This window comes from Tachypleus tridentatus, chromosome 5 (assembly GCF_004210375.1).
Source record: "Tachypleus tridentatus isolate NWPU-2018 chromosome 5, ASM421037v1, whole genome shotgun sequence".
Lineage (NCBI taxonomy): Eukaryota > Metazoa > Arthropoda > Merostomata > Xiphosura > Limulidae > Tachypleus > Tachypleus tridentatus.
The window spans coordinates 24377709-24395411 of record NC_134829.1 but is presented as its reverse complement, the minus strand read 5'-3'; the positions used below and the strand labels follow the sequence as shown (position 1 = coordinate 24395411).

The following is a 17703-nucleotide window of genomic DNA, read 5'->3' as shown; positions in this document are numbered from 1 at the left end:
TAAGGATGGTCGACAGTCCATTGAAGATGATGAGCGTCCTGGACGTCCTTCCACGTCAACTGACGACCCACACGTCGACAAAATCAACACCCTGGTGCAGGCAAATCGACGTCTGACTGTCAGGGAGCTTGCTTAAGAGTGTGGGATATCAGTTGGATCTTGTTACGAGATTTTGACTGAAAAATTGAAGTTGCACCGCGTTGCTGCGAAATTCAGCCCTCAGAACTCGTGAGTTTTTGGCCAAACACTCGATCACTGTTCTTCCCCACCCCCTACTCACCTGACCTTGCTCCTTGCGACTTTTCTTATTCCCCAAACGGGATATTCTTGAAAGGAAGAAGATTTGAGACGATTCCCGAGATTAAGGCAAATGCGACGAAGGAGCTGGAGGACATTAAAAAAGAAGCGAACCAGGACTGTTTCAACAAGTGGAAACACCGTTGGGATAAGTGTGTGCGTTGGGGAGGAGAGTACTTTGAAGGGGTCTCAGACCTGTAACTTCTAAATAAAGTACATTTTGTTTTATGACGTCAGTCGGCGTATTTTTTGAACAGACCTCGTATGTACACTGTTGGCCAAATCATAAGGCCATTGAACATAAAGAAAAACATGCATTTCGCGTTGTTAGACTCAACCACTTACCTGAGTAGATCTTCAAAAGATGAAAATAAGAAAAGGGAAAATAAAAATAAAAACATTTTTGCATTCAATAGGGAAAATGTAAACACTATGAAATTAGCCTAAATACTAGCTGGTCAAAAGTTTAAGACCATACCAAGAAAAGTCCTAAACATGGTAGGAAATGCCTAACAAAAGGTCTCAGTGGTGAGTTGCACGGCCATCATTGCGAATAACTGCAAACATTCCCTTTGGCATGGTCAATATAATCGTTTGCAGAAGGCTGGCTGGAATGTTATTCCAAGTGATGAAGATGGCTTCATGAAGATCATGCACTGTTTGGAATTGACGTCTATTTCTAGAAACTTCCCTTGCTATTCGCCCCCAAACATTTTCAATGGGGTTCAGTTCGGACGAACACGCTAGGTGATTCAAAAGAATCATGTTATTCGGCATTAAAATGTCCTTTGTCCTGCAGGCATTGTGGGTTGTAGCGTTGTCCTGCTGAAAGATCCAGTCATTTCCACACAAGAAAGGTCCTTCAGTCAAGAAGGATGCTCTCTCCAACATGTCAATGTAGCCAGCTGCTTTTTGACGTCACTGTATAACCTGACACTCCATTGTTCCATGGAAGGAGAAAGCATCCCAGATCATGATGGAACCTCCTCCATTGTGTCATGTAGAAAATGTCTCCGGTGGGATAGCCTTATCGTGCCAGTTACGTTGGAAGCCATCTGGACAATCCAGGCTAATTTTTTTCTCATCGGAGAACAAAACCTTCGTCCACTTTTCTACCTTCCATGTTTGGTCTTCTCAGCAAAGTTTAACCGAGCTGTTTCGTGGTGTGGAAGGAGGCGCGGTCTTTGAAGACGTTTACGGTTTTTAAAGCCTTTCTCTCAAAGATGCCGTCTTATTGTTATTGAGATGCATTCTGCGTCTGTAAGGGCCTTACTCTGGTTCGTTGTCCGGCTGGTGTGTTGCTAGACAACCCGTTGATTTCTCTTGCTCAACACCTGCGAAATGTCCTTGGGCCGACCACTTGAAATTCTCGTTCCGTATCTCTCAGGGTCTTTTAAGAAATTTGCAACAGCAGTTTTACTACGGCCAATCTCACCAGCTCGACAATTCTGCGACGTTAAAACTCTGTCAACTTTTTAGTCTTTGCCATGTTTTTACCCAATGTAACACAGGAGATGTCAATGGGAGATGTTGACAACGCTAAGGCTGAACACAAATGACTAAATTTCGTTACGTGTTTACCAATTAACGCTTCGTTTCAGTATGGTTTTCAACTTTTGACCAGCTAGTATTTAGGCTTATTTCATAGTGTTCACATTTCCCTTATTAAATGTTAAACAAGGTTTTTATTTTCCATTTTCTTATTTTCATCTTTCGAAGCTTTACTCAAATAAGTGGTTGAGTCTAACAACGCAAAATGCATATTTTTTCTTTATGTTCATTGGCCTTAAGATTTTGGCCAGCAGTGTATGTACAAACATAATTACTAGTAAATATAAATGTTGTAATATATTTGCTTAGTGATTCTTCCAGTTCAATAAATACAGTCAAAAGATATTTATTTGCCAGCCTATGTTCTTGGAAGTCAAAATTCTGACCTTTGGTGGTTAATTGATTTACCCCATAAGAAAAACAACAACAATAACAATGAAATAAAATAATGTTTTTGAATGCTTTAAAGGAGTTTACTATGCCACCGTTTATCATAAAATAATATGCTGATAAGTAAAAGTCACAATATATATAAATGTGGTATACTCTATACAGAACTACTGCTTAAGCTAACATGAAGCATACTATCAACTATGTAATGCAGATTAAGGAAATTCACAAAACGTTTAAATGTGATTCACTTGCAAGGTGTTGTGACAGTGGTTGATAATGTGCTATCACTAACTGGATGTTTCATGAGTGAGGTCTGACGCAGTTAGACCATTCTTAGCCTTTTCTGGTTACAGATGTAGCACAATGGTATGGCCATAATGCCACTAATGTTACAGAATTCAATTTATATTTTGGGTCCCAAAATGGTGGATAATTAACTCTAGCGGTGAATAAATGACTCTCGACTATAATGTGAACTAATATTTATGATAGTATACCTTTTATCTTTGATTTAACATACTCCACTGAGTGGAGTTCAGCACTTATGTGTATGGTCAATGAACTCAAGTGTTATGAAGATCCTGGTTTATATATGTTCAGGTAATTAACAGTGATATGTCACACAAAATCGAGGCATCAAATAATCAAAACAAAACTTTATAAACCAATGAATATCTTTAACTAACTAAAGTCACACGCAAAATAACCCCATTCACCACAAAGTCCCCTTCCATGGGAGTAAGTGCATATTGACACTCTGTAACACTATTACCTATTCAACAGCAACTGCCTTTCAAAGACCAGATAATGATGACAATATGGTGAGATGCAGTATCATGATAGGTAAGGTTGCCATGGAATGTTAGAAGTTGGAAAGTAAGAGTGTAAAAGGCGGGTGGAGTTGGGATTTTTCTGGGAGGGACCTTCAAATTATATTTTGTCCTTGGGCTCTAGATACCCTAACTACGTTACTGGAAGGATTCACACGCAAATGCAATGCAACTAAAAGAAAAACAAGTTATCGTTAACTACACAATGGGATATCATCACTCTGTCTATCTTCGGGAATCGAGCCAAGGAATTTAGTGTGGCAATTCGAAAATCCGCATTACGTGTAGTTCGAAGATTTGTCAACACAGATAGCAAAATAAAAAAAAAGTAACAGTTGAAATTAGAACAGAAATTTAGTATATATTTGCAATAATGGTTTTGGTGTTCCTTCTTACTATATTTTAGCATTGACATTAACTGACAAGTTGAAAAGTAACAATTTAACTAGCTGCCAGAGGCGACAGTTTCACATCTACAGAAATCAAAAGACTGAATATATTCTTATGATATCACATTTCTGGTAAGAGCAGTGTATCAGAAAATTAACCTTTACTGTTGACACTATCATGAAGATTTTCGTGATAATTTGAAAGCCAGTTGTTATTTCTTTAACTGAATTATAATTGCGAAGTTAATATTTAAGTCTTCTATACCATTTATTGTTAGGGCCTTCGCTAGGCACTCAAAGGAATTAGGGTTCGGGCTCCACAGGCGCGGGAATTTTCAGCGGTTCAGTGTGATATTTATTTTGATTTTTCAAGATATCAGTTGGGGATTCGGGACATTGTCAAATAGAATCAGGACACTGGCCGTGTATGTTAATTCCACACGAAGTCTTTGCTCATTGCATATAAGTTTTTCAGCATCATGTGGAATCATTGGACGAGTGGTTGTTAAAATCTCAAATTGCTGTCATCATGCAGTCTGAATAGAAAGTACGTTCCTATTACGGATTTATTTCATTTTCATCAAAGGAAAAATTGAAAATAGAGTCTGTGACGTAGAATTTGTTTGCTTATTTTTGAATTTCATAGAAAGCTACACGAGGGCTATCTGCGCTAGCCGTCCCTAATTTTGCAGTAGAAGACCAGAGGGAAGGAAGCAAGTCATCATCGTCCAACGCCAACTCGTGGGTTACTCTTTTACCAACGCATAGTGGGATTGGCCGTCACATTATTACGCCCCCACGACTGAAAGAGCGAGCATGTTTGGTGTGACGGGGATTCGAGCGCCCTAACCACTTGACTACGCCGAGCTTGTTACGTAGAGACATAGTACATTCCTTGATTGGCCTCGCCCTCTGTTGTGAACTGTAGTTTCGTCTATTAAAAACTCATTAGTACAGGTTGGGTCAGCAAATCAAATAAATACAGTTAGGTGATGTGTGTATAATATTTCTGAATTTTTTAAGTCAGGCATTAAGCGTTTCTTGAAAATAAAATAAATCTGTAATATACTCACAAAGCAGTTGGTCTGCTGTTTTATATCGAATGATAAATTAGGCGTATTGCTTTATCATTAGTCATGTATTTTAGTTAATCTAAGATACTCTGTGGTGAGAGTCACCCCTTCGTACAGTGGTAAATGTACGGACTTACAACGCTAAAATCAGGGGTTCGATTTCCCTCGATGGATTCAGCAAATAACACGATGCGGCTTTACTATAAGAAAACACACACACACACACTCTATGGTGAGTTACTATAAATAGAAAGTATGTTGCTTGTTTCTTCTAAAACCATGCTATAAGTTAAAACAGCATTTTCTGGATAATTATACATTACTTCGGAAATAACATTCTAAGCAATTTTACGAAACGTACAGTTAGATCAATAGAATGATAATTTTTGAAATAAACTGATACACTGGTTTTCTCCTATATTTGCACGAGAAAACTGGAACAAAGTTGAAGATAACATATTTTAATTAGAAATAAGGCTTTTAAAATAGTTTTCATTTCAAAACTATTACATTGCCTGTTACCTGTAAAACGCTTTAAGATAGAAAACATTTATAATCCGAATGTTATACGTGGAAATCAGTTAACAAGCACCATAAACAAGCTGAATATCAATCGTTACTAAACAGAAGTTATTCATTTCTTGACTGTAAACTATTGAATGAGCACTTATTCCTTATTAAGTGCCAAATTTGGTTTTCAAGTAAAAACATCTTTGTTGTATTACGCAACAAAATTGGTTTACGTATCAATATTTTTCGGTTTTGTTTAAACCATGATAAACCGCATAATATTCAAAAGTATGTTTCTCTTTGCCCACCCCCAACCGTGGCACAGTGGAATGTCTGCGGACACGCATCCCTCGAGGCCCGGCATGGTCTGGTGGATAGGGCGCTCGACTCGTAATCTTTGGGTTGCGGATTCGAATCCCCGTTACACCAAACATGCTCGCCATTTCAGCCGGGGGGCGTTATAATGTGACAGTCCATCCCGTTATTCGTTGGAAAAAGTTGGTAATGATGACTAGTTGCCTTCCCTCTCGTCTTACATTGCTAAATTATGGATGGCTAGCGTAGATAGCTCTCACGAAGTTTTGTGGGAAATTAAAACAAAACAAAACACATAGTTTGAAACCGAGTTCCAACATCCCTGGTGGGCAGAGCACAGATAGCTTATTTTCTGGCTTTCTGCTTAACTATAACGGGTTCGAATCCCCTTCGCACCAAACATGGTCCACCTTTCAGCTAGTCATCACCACCCACTACCAACTCTTGGGCTACTCTTTTACCAATGAATAGTGGGATTGACACTCACATTATAACGTCCCCACAACTGCACGAAATTCAAAAACAAAGAAGTTTAGCTATAAACAAAGACCAAATAAAAACAAATGTTTCTTTTTCCAACTTTCTGCTTACAGTGGAGCAAACACTTGCCTATGGGTTACTTGCAATGTTTTTGAAACACAACTTATTCATTTCTGAATATATTTCTATAAACATTAACAATATGGCGGAAAAACGGCTTAGATTTCTTTATTTCTAGTGCAAAGGCTTTAGAGATCCAATCATACAGAATTAGTGAAATTCCAAATTAAAACATAATTTTGTATAAAAAAAGCAGAAACTGATCTTACTATTAACAATATTGTGTTAACTAGCTAGAGTTACCACAAAATACTTATCAATTTTGGGTTTTGTGTTATCAAGGCTATAATATAATATCACATGGAATCTCACATGATTCTCGTGTTCTTACCAATTGAATTACATAATTAGGCCTAGATGAAAGCTTTTTCAGTAGCCGAAATGTTTGTTTGTTTTTGAATCTCATGCAAAGCTACACGAGGGCTATCTGCGCTAGCCGTTCCTAATTTAGCAGCCTAAGACCAGAGGGAAAGCAGCTAGTTATCACCATCTACCGCCAACTATTGGGCTACTCTTTTACCAACGAAGAGTGGGATTGACCATCATAGAATAACGCCTCACGGCTGAAAGGGCGAGCATGTTTGGTGAAACGGGGATTCGAATTTACGACCCTCAGAGTACAATTCGAGCGCCTTAACCACTTGGCCATGCCGGGCCTAATGGGAAATAAAGTGTTGCATATAAATGTTGTTAAAATGGTATAACACGTGCGTTAAAATTTCATGGTCCAATCTGAAGCAGAACACTAGGTGTAACTTTAAATAAATGATAACATAAATGAAAATAACATTTATTATAAAACAAGTACCATTTCTAAAATAAAAATATATCGTATTTTGATGACAAAGATTCTAAGGTTTTCTTTCGCTCTTCCTAACTTTAAACTACTGACCAAAATAAAAGCAGCCAGTCAGCAGCACCTTACCACCCGCAATTCATACTAAGAAATTAACTGTTACCCTTATAAATCTACACAGCATAATAAAGTTCAGGGAATATTTAGTATTATCGCATGGATTCGGATCGATAGCTCCAAAGATCCAGAGCTCTACTGCAAGTTCAATCCTCTCCCGTTAGAATAAAAAATACATAGAGCAAATATCACAGTATTTTTAACAATCATAAAAAAACGTAAGATTTAAGTGTTTTGGTTTTTTTTATTGTAAGATTGACAACAGTTTACCAAAATTAGAAATTTAAAGATTGTTTGCTTTTTGAATTTCGCGCAAAGCTACACGAGGGCTATCGGCGCTAGCCGTCCCTAATTTAGCAGTGTAAGACTACAGGGAAGGCAGCTGTCATCACCACCCACCGCCATCTCTTGGGATACCCTTTTACCAACAAATAGTGGGATTAAACGTCACATAATAATGACCCCACGGCTGAAAGGGCGAACATGTTTGGTTTGGCAGGGATTCGAACCCGCAACCCTCACATTACGAGTCGAACACATTAACCCACCTGGCCATGCCGGATTCCGAAATTTAAAGAAAAACGAGCAAAACTAAACGCTGATTTCTCTCAATCCTTTCAGAAATAATTTATTGAAACTCCTTTCAAAAACCAATACCTTGTTAAGGAGCGGTTTTCTTTGTCTCTCATGCGGTAAAACAACCAAATAGCTATTTTATATTATTGCGATTATTATTATGTTGCGTTAACAGTTTCTGTTTGATATGCAACAGAAGATGAGGGAAAAAAAGTTGAATCTCACTTCTGCTATTCTAAAACTTCTTGACGTATTAAACAATTGGCATTTATCACAGCACTATAAATATGTTTTAACTGTAGTGTAGATATCTAGACCAAGAATATAGTAACAGCTGATGAGCAGACTCCTGTTAACGGGAGATAAGATAGTGATGTTCTTAAATACGTGACTAGTCATTAGCCCTAACTTGGACTGTTTTGTTTACCTCTGAGATTTCTGTTTGCACTTCTCTACTAAAATCCCTTTGATAATCCTTACTTACGTTCACAAGACGTTACACGCAAAGTGTTTCTTGTCGTCAAAGTAATTTCAGTTGTCTTGCATGTTCTACAAATTTTATGTAAGTGAACTAATTATTAAATCCCATAAAACGACAAAATGATATAATTTTACGATTTATCTCGTTATTATTATATCTATATTTATTAAACCTTTACGCTAACGACGAGCATAATTATAAAAAGTCTATGATATTCTATAATCAAAAATACCCAATGCATACTAAGCTGAGTTGACGTAGTTCCTACCTCGGATTTAAAACTGAATTTAGCAGTAGTGTCTATATAATTGGTAAAAAATATCAGAATATTTGAATATCTATTTACCAAATCTAGAAACTTCACTTAAAACTGTTACAGAAATTTCAGTTACATGAAGTTTTTAATATTAAAACTCACATTTAAATATTATTTAACAAAACTTTATAAACTCTCTTTCATAACAACAGTGATATAATAATTATTATTTTGTTCCCCAGTGGCACAGAGGTATGTCTGTGGACTCACACCGCTAGAAACCGGGTTTCGACAGCCGTGATAGGCAGAGCACAGATAGCCCATTGTGTGACTTGGTGCTTAATCAAACAAACCAACAAATTAGTTATTTTTCTGCAGTATGAACTGACGTTCTACAACTTTCTGAAGTGTTCAGTTGTTGCTCAACAGTACGTGCTCCACACGTCCTTTTGTGAGACGTCACTGTTGCCTTCTATACTGTCAGTCATACTCGGATTTCATTAATCAATGATTTGACGTTCTGGCAATCCGCTTAGTCTTAGCTGTTTCTTACGTAAAAGAATATAACAGTTTTATTTGTTGATGGCGGGCGCAGACACAGTTGTAAAAGTCAAACAACTCTCTTTGTTTATACAACAACAGCTTCAACATTTGAAGGTACAGACGCCGATAGCTACTAGAGTTAGTATATAAAAAGATCCATTTTAAGTTGACTTATGAATACTTGGAACGAAATTAAAACATGGAATAGTCTTGACGGAATGATTTTTATGTCCGGCTAAGAGAGACAAAAATTCTTATTGGTACGTCCGTAAACGACCGTGCCATTATACTTTCGTGGAGATATATGGTGCAATATGGTAATCTAAAGCACACTTTAAAGGTAAAGGTAAATTATTAAACAACATATCAGGATAAACGTTCCTGAATACAATTCGTGGTTCTCAATGAGTCTTTCAAGCTAAGGTGTTTACCTTTATTTATTAATTCAAATAGATATTTTGCTAAATTAAAGTCAAAGCTATTTGGAAGGCTAGCCCAATTAATTTTATACAAATAATTCGTAGGATTGTTTGGTTCTTTGTAGTTAAGCACAAAGTTACAAATCGGACTATCTGTGCCCTACCCACCACAGGTATCGAAGCTCTGTTTCTAGCGTTATAAGTTTGCAGACATTCCTCTGTAAGTCCGTGATGGCCAAATGGCTAATGCGCTCGACTCCCAATCTGAGGGCCAAGGTTTCGAATAATCGTCCCATCAGACATGCTCGCTCTTTTAGTAGTTATAACGTGACGGTCAGACCCACTATTCCAATAGGTGTTCTCATAGGAGTAACTAAGATGGGAACGTATATTTTAATCATAGAAAATTCGAGTTGTTTTTTCGAGAGACAACTCTTTCCTGGTGATCTTTCATGTTTAAACGTATGGTAACACGGATCTTTGTGTAAAATGCCTGTACTAAAAGTTAAAATCAAAACAATCTATAAAACACTTTTTATGTGCTTCCTAAGTAATTAATTATTGGTCTCTTTGTAACAAGACATTGATAACTCGAATTTCCAGATTTCGTAAGGATTTTGTGAGTTTTCGGTTTATCAGCCGTCTTGATACATTAATAATAAATATTTATACTGAAATATCTGTTCTGACAAGTGTAATTCTTCCGTGGAAGTAGAATATACTTCATTCAACCTAAATCCAATAAAGTTAAAAGTAGAGCGGTCATCTGAAGTGGTAATCCGTATTAAAAAAGATCAATCAAGTTTCTGAAAACTTTCATTAAACAATCAGTGCTAAAATTAGACCAAGAACGATTGATTACTGGCCAGGTTATCGTGCTCAACCAAACCACAAGCGGATTAACTGTAACGTCTTGCAGGAGAAGAGTGTAGGTTTTCTTGTTGAGAGGTTTTCTGTGGAAGAAGATAAGGAACGCGCAGACTCACAACATTCGTTACCAAGGCGCGCTCTAGCGACACAAATCTCAATAAAAGGGAACATCTTTCGAGACGGAACCTAGTACCATCAGTAGCATATCCAGCTTCCTTTCGAAAGAAAAATCTCAAAAGAAAAAGGCGCAGTGTAGAACGTCCGTCACTTTGAGAACAGTTAACCGTTTGACAGTTTGGTAAGTGTTGCAGAATCCTTTTGGTTTCAGTTTGATAACTTAAATGCAATTATTTTGTTGGAGTCTTATGGCCCAATGTCATGTTGTTTCTAAACCATTAAACGTTTTTGGGTTATACTTAAAATAAAAGGACAGAGTATTTCAATGCTATCACACTTTGCAAAATTTTTAGCATAATTCTTATGGGGTGAAAAATCTCTGCATTTTATACCTCATTGTTTTAGAATACAAGAGAAATGAAACGTTTGAAATTGTCTACCTCTAGCAATTGATTGCATGAATCAAAAATTCCAGTTTTATTTCAATATTGAGTCAGTAAACATTGTAAGATTTTCTTACATTCTTTGCAACTAGTTGGCTTCGCGAAACACATAATATGCTATGTTTGTCAATAATGGTAAACTTAACTTCGTGAGCTTTTTATTACTTTTTTATGGTTAATTAATAAGCCAAATTAAATACTAATATTCACATTACTGCTTCATAGTCCAACTTTCAATATTCAGTTATTTTAATCTTCATTTCAAATAAAATAACTTGGTACGAATTTACAGAAACATTAAAAAGCTGTCTGACGACTTCTTCACTTTTGAAATACAGACCAGAGACAAGACAACCTGTCAGTAGCATCCTACCACCCACTATCTATTTATTCTAAGGTACACTCTGTTACTTCTGAGAAGCACTAATAGTTGACGTACATAAAAGATTTTGCGGTATCAGTTCGCGAGTAAGTATAACTTTTTAAGTAAAACAAACTGTTAAAATACCAAGTACATTAATGACTTGGTCACTTCATGTGACTGAATGGTAACTTTGAGGGTTGGTAATTTTAAACAGCTTCCGAAACCTATGTGGGCAGAGGGCACTAAACTCATTGTAGAGTTTTTGTTTGTTTATTTGTTTCTTATATTAAACACAAAGCTGAACAATGAGCTATCTATGTTCTGCCCACCACGGATACCGAAACCTGGTTACTAGCGCTGTGAGTCCGCACATATACCGCTGTGCTACTGGAAGGTTACACAAGGGCTAGTTATGCTAACTGTCCCTAATTTAGCATTGTAATAATAGAGAAAAGACAGCTAGTCATGTTGAAACACCGCCAACTTTTGGGCTAGTCTTTAACCGACGAAAAATGGGATTGACCGTCACTTACAACGCTCTCGCAGTTGAAAGGTTGACCATGTTTTGGTGTGATGGGAATTCCAACCAGGGACCAAGATATTACGAGTCGAGCGTCATAATAATCTGGTCATGCCAGGTACTAGGTTTCTGATTAATAAGAAAAATATCAAAACTTATTATATTTTTATTAATAAAACCTTTCTCCTATAACCACGTCTTAAGAGGAAGGGCAAAGTGGATTCATCGCACTTTCAATCAATTAATAAACTTGATGGATTTGGGATAATTATTTGACAGAGAATATTTAAATCAAATTTAAATGATATACACATGACAGAAATAACAAACAATAATTCTCTAATTTATAAAATTCTCCTTAAAAATAAATAACGGTCACATAAAAAAACCAGCAAGAAGACCAATCTTAACAATAACTACTTATTTCACAACATAATTAATTAGAAAATAACATTTTGCAAAAATAGTCCAATTAATTGCAGATAATTTATATTCGTTGTTTTTCAGAAGAGTTAAAGACATAGTATGGTGAGACGAAAGCCCCCAATTGGGATTGTAATTCTATCATGCATTATAATTTGGCATTTGAACGGATGTGACGTAAAATGTGATCAAACTGCTCTACGAGAGTCTTATCCAACTAAATTTCAGAAAGAAGACGAAACGTTGGTCAGATATAAAATTCCTGATTGTCGATCAAATTACTACAAAAAACAACTTGATGACAGATCCAACTCAGCAGGAGATAAAAGAATTCCAAACCAACTGCGAGAATATGGTTATATTTCAAGTTTAGGACAAAGAAGACAAGTAAGAGTTCCAAAACTTGATGAAAATGAGGGAAATCAAATATCCCACGAATCCAATAAGAAGCCTGAGCAAAGATATTCAGAAAAGAGAATGTTGATTTACTATGGAAGGATTGGAAGACTTGGTTGTAGAAGTAAATTATTACCAAACGTAGGAACTTCCACGTGTGAAACAGGAAATTCTCAAAATCGTAGGAATACTGAGAAAAATAATGAAAGGAAAATTTTGGAAAGTCAAAGAATAATTAGCAGACGTAACTCTAAACACACAGCTATTAATGATTCTGAATTTTCTAATAGCAATCAATTATATAGAAAAAATATGGAAAACAAATCGAATTACATAAGAAGTGTGCAAGAAACTAGAGCTTTAGGAAACCGACGTGCTGTTAATACAGTCGTAGAAAACCGAAGAACGCAACAGCAATATAATTCTGAAAGTGGAAATTTAGAAAATCGAAGAAAATTATCTGAAGACTTGTTTCTGAGAGACAGAAAATAATGGACAGGAGGAATTTTAATAGTGGACAGTGGAAAGAAACGGAAATGAATGATTTTCAGACGCAAACATTGTATCAGGACACATCAAACGAAAACCACGACTTTCAAACTGAGACTTTCAAGAACCTTAGAAGAACCAAAACGTCTGACTCTGGCAGGCAGACATTGAATAGCATTAGATCAAATGATAGACGTGTTTCTCAAAGTAGAAGGTTGAACAGCCGGAGAACAAACAAAAAACGTGTTGTGGAGACACAAACAGGTGAACATCACAGAACATTTGAAAGACGAGAACATGAAACTACGACTGTAGAAAATATTAGAAGAAAAACGATGGATGAGTCTGAAATGAATAAGCTAGAATTCATTAGGTCAAATAAGAGACGTGTTTCTCAAACTATAACTTCAGAAGACCAAAGAAATAACAAACTAAGCATTTCTGAAAGACACACTGAAGAACACCACAGAACACTCGACAGACGCGGATCTGAAGCTACGAATATAAGAAACATGAAAACAAACAAGATGCATGACTCAGAAAGGGAAACATCGGAAATCACTGGTTCAAGTAACAGACGTATTTCTCATAGCAGAACTATGGAATATCGAAGAACAAATGAGAGGCGTATTATGCAGAGACAAACAGCAGAAAGGTGTTGGACATTCGAGAGACGTGAGACTGAAACAAGAACTTTACGAAACATGAGAGCAAACAACATTCATGGTTCTGAAAGGCTAACATTAGAATTCAGTAGGTTAAATGAAAGACGTGTTTTCCAAATTAGATCTTCGGCAGACGAAAGAAAACGCGACCTAAATGTTCCTGAAAGAGAAATTAAGGGACATCACAGAACATTCCTAAGATGCGAATTTCAAACTAGAAGTTCCGAAAACTTAAGAACAAATAGGATCTACGATTCTGTAGGGCAAATAACGGAATTAAGCCCGTCAAATGACAGACGTGCTTCTCGAAGTAGAACCATGGAAAACCGAAGAAGCAGCGAGAGACTTATTGTGGACAGACAAGCAGGGGAATACCTAAAAACACTTGAAGAACGCGATTATCAAAAGGATAATTTAGAAGCTTTGAAAAGAAATAAGATTCGCGTTACTGAAAGACATAATTTCGACGCCAGTAGGTTAAATGATAGGCGTGTTTTACAGATTAGAACTTCGAAAATTCAAAGAAGAAACGTTCTTGGGGTTTCAGAAAGAGAAACGGGGGAACGTCGACAACCACTTGAAAGATTCGAGACTGAGACTAGGACTGTGGAATCTATAAGAAGAAACAAAAGGAATGGTTCAGAAAAGCAAGTATTAGGTTACAGTAGGACAAATGAGAGACGTGTTTCTCAAGTTAGAGGTGGGGAAAACCAAAGAATCAAAAAGATGCATGATTCACTACAACATGCAAATGAACTACAAACTAGAATCAAAATACGAAACACTCAAACTAGGTCTTTAGAAATCCACAGAATAAATGAAGGGCATAACTCAATTCTGAAAACTTTAAATACGTCATTTCAAACATAAGACGAAATTTACATCGTAGGTTTCTTCTGAATAAACAAAAAGTAATTCTAAGGGATAACTCCAAGACAAGAGATCTAAAAAATGTAAAAAATACGAACAGTGAAACGTCAAAAAATCGACGAAGTGATAGAAGTAACTCACAATATAGAACGTTACAACCGTTTACAAGAACAAGTGGGAGATATTCTGAAACTATTTCTCTAAACGAAGGAGGCTATTACAAATTACTTAGATATGAAAGGCTCAACGCAGAAACAACCGAATATGAAATCATGGTTTTGGAGCAACATCAACTTTCACAAAGACGATATTTGAAACAACAGAGAAGAGAGCTAAAGCGCAGTTCTCAAAACAAACCAGAAGTGAGACAAAGATCTCTGAAATATTATAAGATCAGGTCTCTTAAAATCACAAGAAAGGCAGACAGAGGAATGTATGAAACCAAGACTTTGAAAAATATAAGAGCTACAGAAAGATGGGATTCGGAACAAAAGAGAACAAATTATAGACACCATGTTGATACCAGCTCTCTGGAAATTACGTCACTATCAGATATTCGTCACTCAGAAAGCACAGTTGTGAAAAGTTACATATTGTACAAATCAAGTAGAATTAACATTCGACGTCTTGAAAATCGAGGGAAAAGTGCAAGGACAACAAGAGTTTTGGAGCTTCGAGAAATAACACAAACGCGATGGAGAAATTTGAAAAATCGAGTTGGTGGTAAAGAGATAATCCGGTATCTATGATTCGGGAAAGCCGGAGAACAAACCGGAAGTATGGCTCTCAAGTTAGAGCTGTAGAAATAAGAAAACTAAAATATAGTAAGGGCTTTGGAAGACTTCGTGTCGAAAAATATGATAACATTCAAAGATATTGTTCGGAAATTAGAGCTTTGGAAAGTCGGAGATCAAGAAACATGTGTTATCCTGAAATGATAGTTAATGTAAATCGGAGAACGTTTGAGACAAACGAACCTCGGGAGATAATTGTAAAAAACAGTAGGATTGTTAACAGTAGAAACTTTGAAAATCGAAGAAAAGTTGTAAATTATCATGACCTCACGAGATACACTTTAGAGAATCAAAGAACCACAAAAGAGTTTGAGTTTTGAATCAGGAGAAAACTGCATATAACCTCAGACTTCCAGCTGACAAAATTAATAAAGATATTTTATTACATAAGGAACTTGGTCATTCTGCAAAGGTAGGCATAGAATTTAATTGTACCATAAATGTTCGTGAATCTATTAGTAAGCTATTACTTTGACTTCTTCAATTAAATCTGATGCCATGCACAGCCTATTTAATATTTCATACACGGCAGCCTTTATTTTATCAAAATGTATTTATTTGTAACTGTGAGCATTACAAGATTAACCGATGTCTCCATTTAATTTGTAATTGTAAAGCCTTTGTTATAAAGAAAAAGCGTATTTATTTGTAACTGTCGTATTTACAAATTTAGCTTATTTTTGTTAACTCTTAAATTCAGTAAGTTGGTTTTACTGTGAATATTTAAACATTTTTATACTTAGTAATGTATTCACTAGTAAACAGTAAATAATGTTCATGTTTTGAAGTTGTTTTTTAACGATTATACATTCTACCTATGAAACCTAATAAAGTAAAGAAGAGATGGTTGAAACTGAAGTAACTTACCACAAGTTACTATGTTGTGAAGACCATTCCATTTTCTCATGTCCCGATTGTTTTTTGTTATTTTTTTGAAATTTCAGTTGTTGGTTTTGGGCAGTGAAAAACGTAACAACGAAGTTCTATCAGCTGTTCATTCTGATCAAGATGAGGGACGAATTTTCTCAGAGTAAGGAAATTTTTCTCTGTCTTTAATGTGTGTGTGTGTGTGTTGTTCTTAAAGCAAAGCCACATCGAGCTATCTGCTGAGCCCACTAAGGGGAATCGAGCACCTAATTTGAGCGTTCTAAATCCGTAGACTTACCGCTGTATAAGCGGAGGGTTCTTCAATTTGATAGGTTTTAAAGTAAAAATTCAGTATAAGCGAAACGCATTTACCCAGTCAAAATCACGACCAAACTGGTTTTGTCCACCGTTGGTATGGTGATAAGTTTATGAATTTATAACACTAACATCTTGGGTTCGATTTCCCGCGGTAGACACAGAAGATAGCTGAAAGTGATTTTGTTTTAAACAAACAAAGGAATAACAGTTTTGTTACATTTATCAATAGGATGAAACATCGAACCTGGACCTTGCTCGGTATCCCTGTAGTAACGACCACAGTGCTCTTTGTTGCCAGCGTTGGATTACAGCCAAATATGAAGTCATTCGAATTATAATATACCGAAATACAATTTGACTTATCTTATTTATTTGTCTGAAACAGTCTATTCGTTTTAAAACGCAATAGTGTTAACTTATCTTGTTTACACATTTTACAGCTTGAAACATAGATTTCTTGTTTACATGTTTTGCACTAGAATCATAGATTGTCTGTATTGAACGCTTAAAGTACGAATTGAAAATAAAACTAGTAACAGATTTATGTCATTGAAAATATTTAAAAATATTTATGGAATTTTGATTTCGCCTGTCCTTAAGTCTCCATTAGTATGTAACAAGTACTTAATTTGTCATTCATTTAGATAAAATAAATATTAACAACTTTTAATTGGTTTACATACCACTGTTTTGTATTTGTAAAATATTGTAATAAACTGATAACGAAGCATAACTCTTCTTTCGTTTCTTGCTTGAAATACAGAATAAAGCGAAATAATTAACATTGATCCTGTGAACTTGAACAGTTTTCCAGTTGTTATTCACATGAGGGTTTAAACAACTTATTCTGCTAGAAGTAAAATAGTTAACTTTTCTGTTTTAATCTCTTTTTTTTTCACTGCTAGATATTCTAGATACACAACAATATAGACACTAAAACTTGAAGAATATCACTATATTTTAATATTTACTGAATACTGTGAACAATAAAAATGTCTCATGTCTAAATATACAACAAAGTTAATGCTTTGTAAATTTAATTATATATTTAAATGTTACAGTAGCTTTAATTACAAAGTATAAGATTAACCGTGATGTGTCAAAAGAACATCGTGCTCAATCACAATGGAGAAGGAAAGTTTTAGAGTTGATGTCTTCTTACAGTAGTTACATTTTTCGATTGAATTTATACCAATAAACGAAATGTACAAATTGTGAGACATTTCACTTTCCGCAGTGATTCCAACTTAAGATTGCATATATATATATATGAATATTTTAATTTTATATCAAGTATGTAGTAATTCTCTCAAAAGTTAAGTAGGAAAACAGACGATTGAAACACAAAGTGTATTCTTACAAAGTTAATACAGAAACACTAAGTCGTATTTATGTTGTATCATTGGAATATTAGTATAGTT

The 17703-nt window shown here is 35.7% G+C and overlaps 1 protein-coding gene across 2 annotated transcripts; it reads left to right on the top strand.

Annotated features, from left to right (window-relative positions):
- Window positions 1-10189: 10189 nt before the first annotated feature.
- On the top strand, window positions 10190-14630 carry LOC143250728 (uncharacterized). Of its 2 annotated transcripts, none has more exons than XM_076501669.1 (2): window positions 10190-10314; window positions 11968-14630. In XM_076501669.1, exon 2 carries the CDS (start codon window positions 12771-12773, stop codon window positions 14301-14303), a length of 1533 nt encoding a protein of 510 aa, XP_076357784.1. In that variant the 5' UTR covers window positions 10190-10314; window positions 11968-12770; the 3' UTR covers window positions 14304-14630. The 2 variants fall into 2 exon arrangements, with proteins under 2 accessions (XP_076357784.1, XP_076357785.1); XM_076501670.1 differs by having other exon boundaries at window positions 10215-10314; window positions 11971-14630.
- Window positions 14631-17703: the final 3073 nt, after the last annotated feature.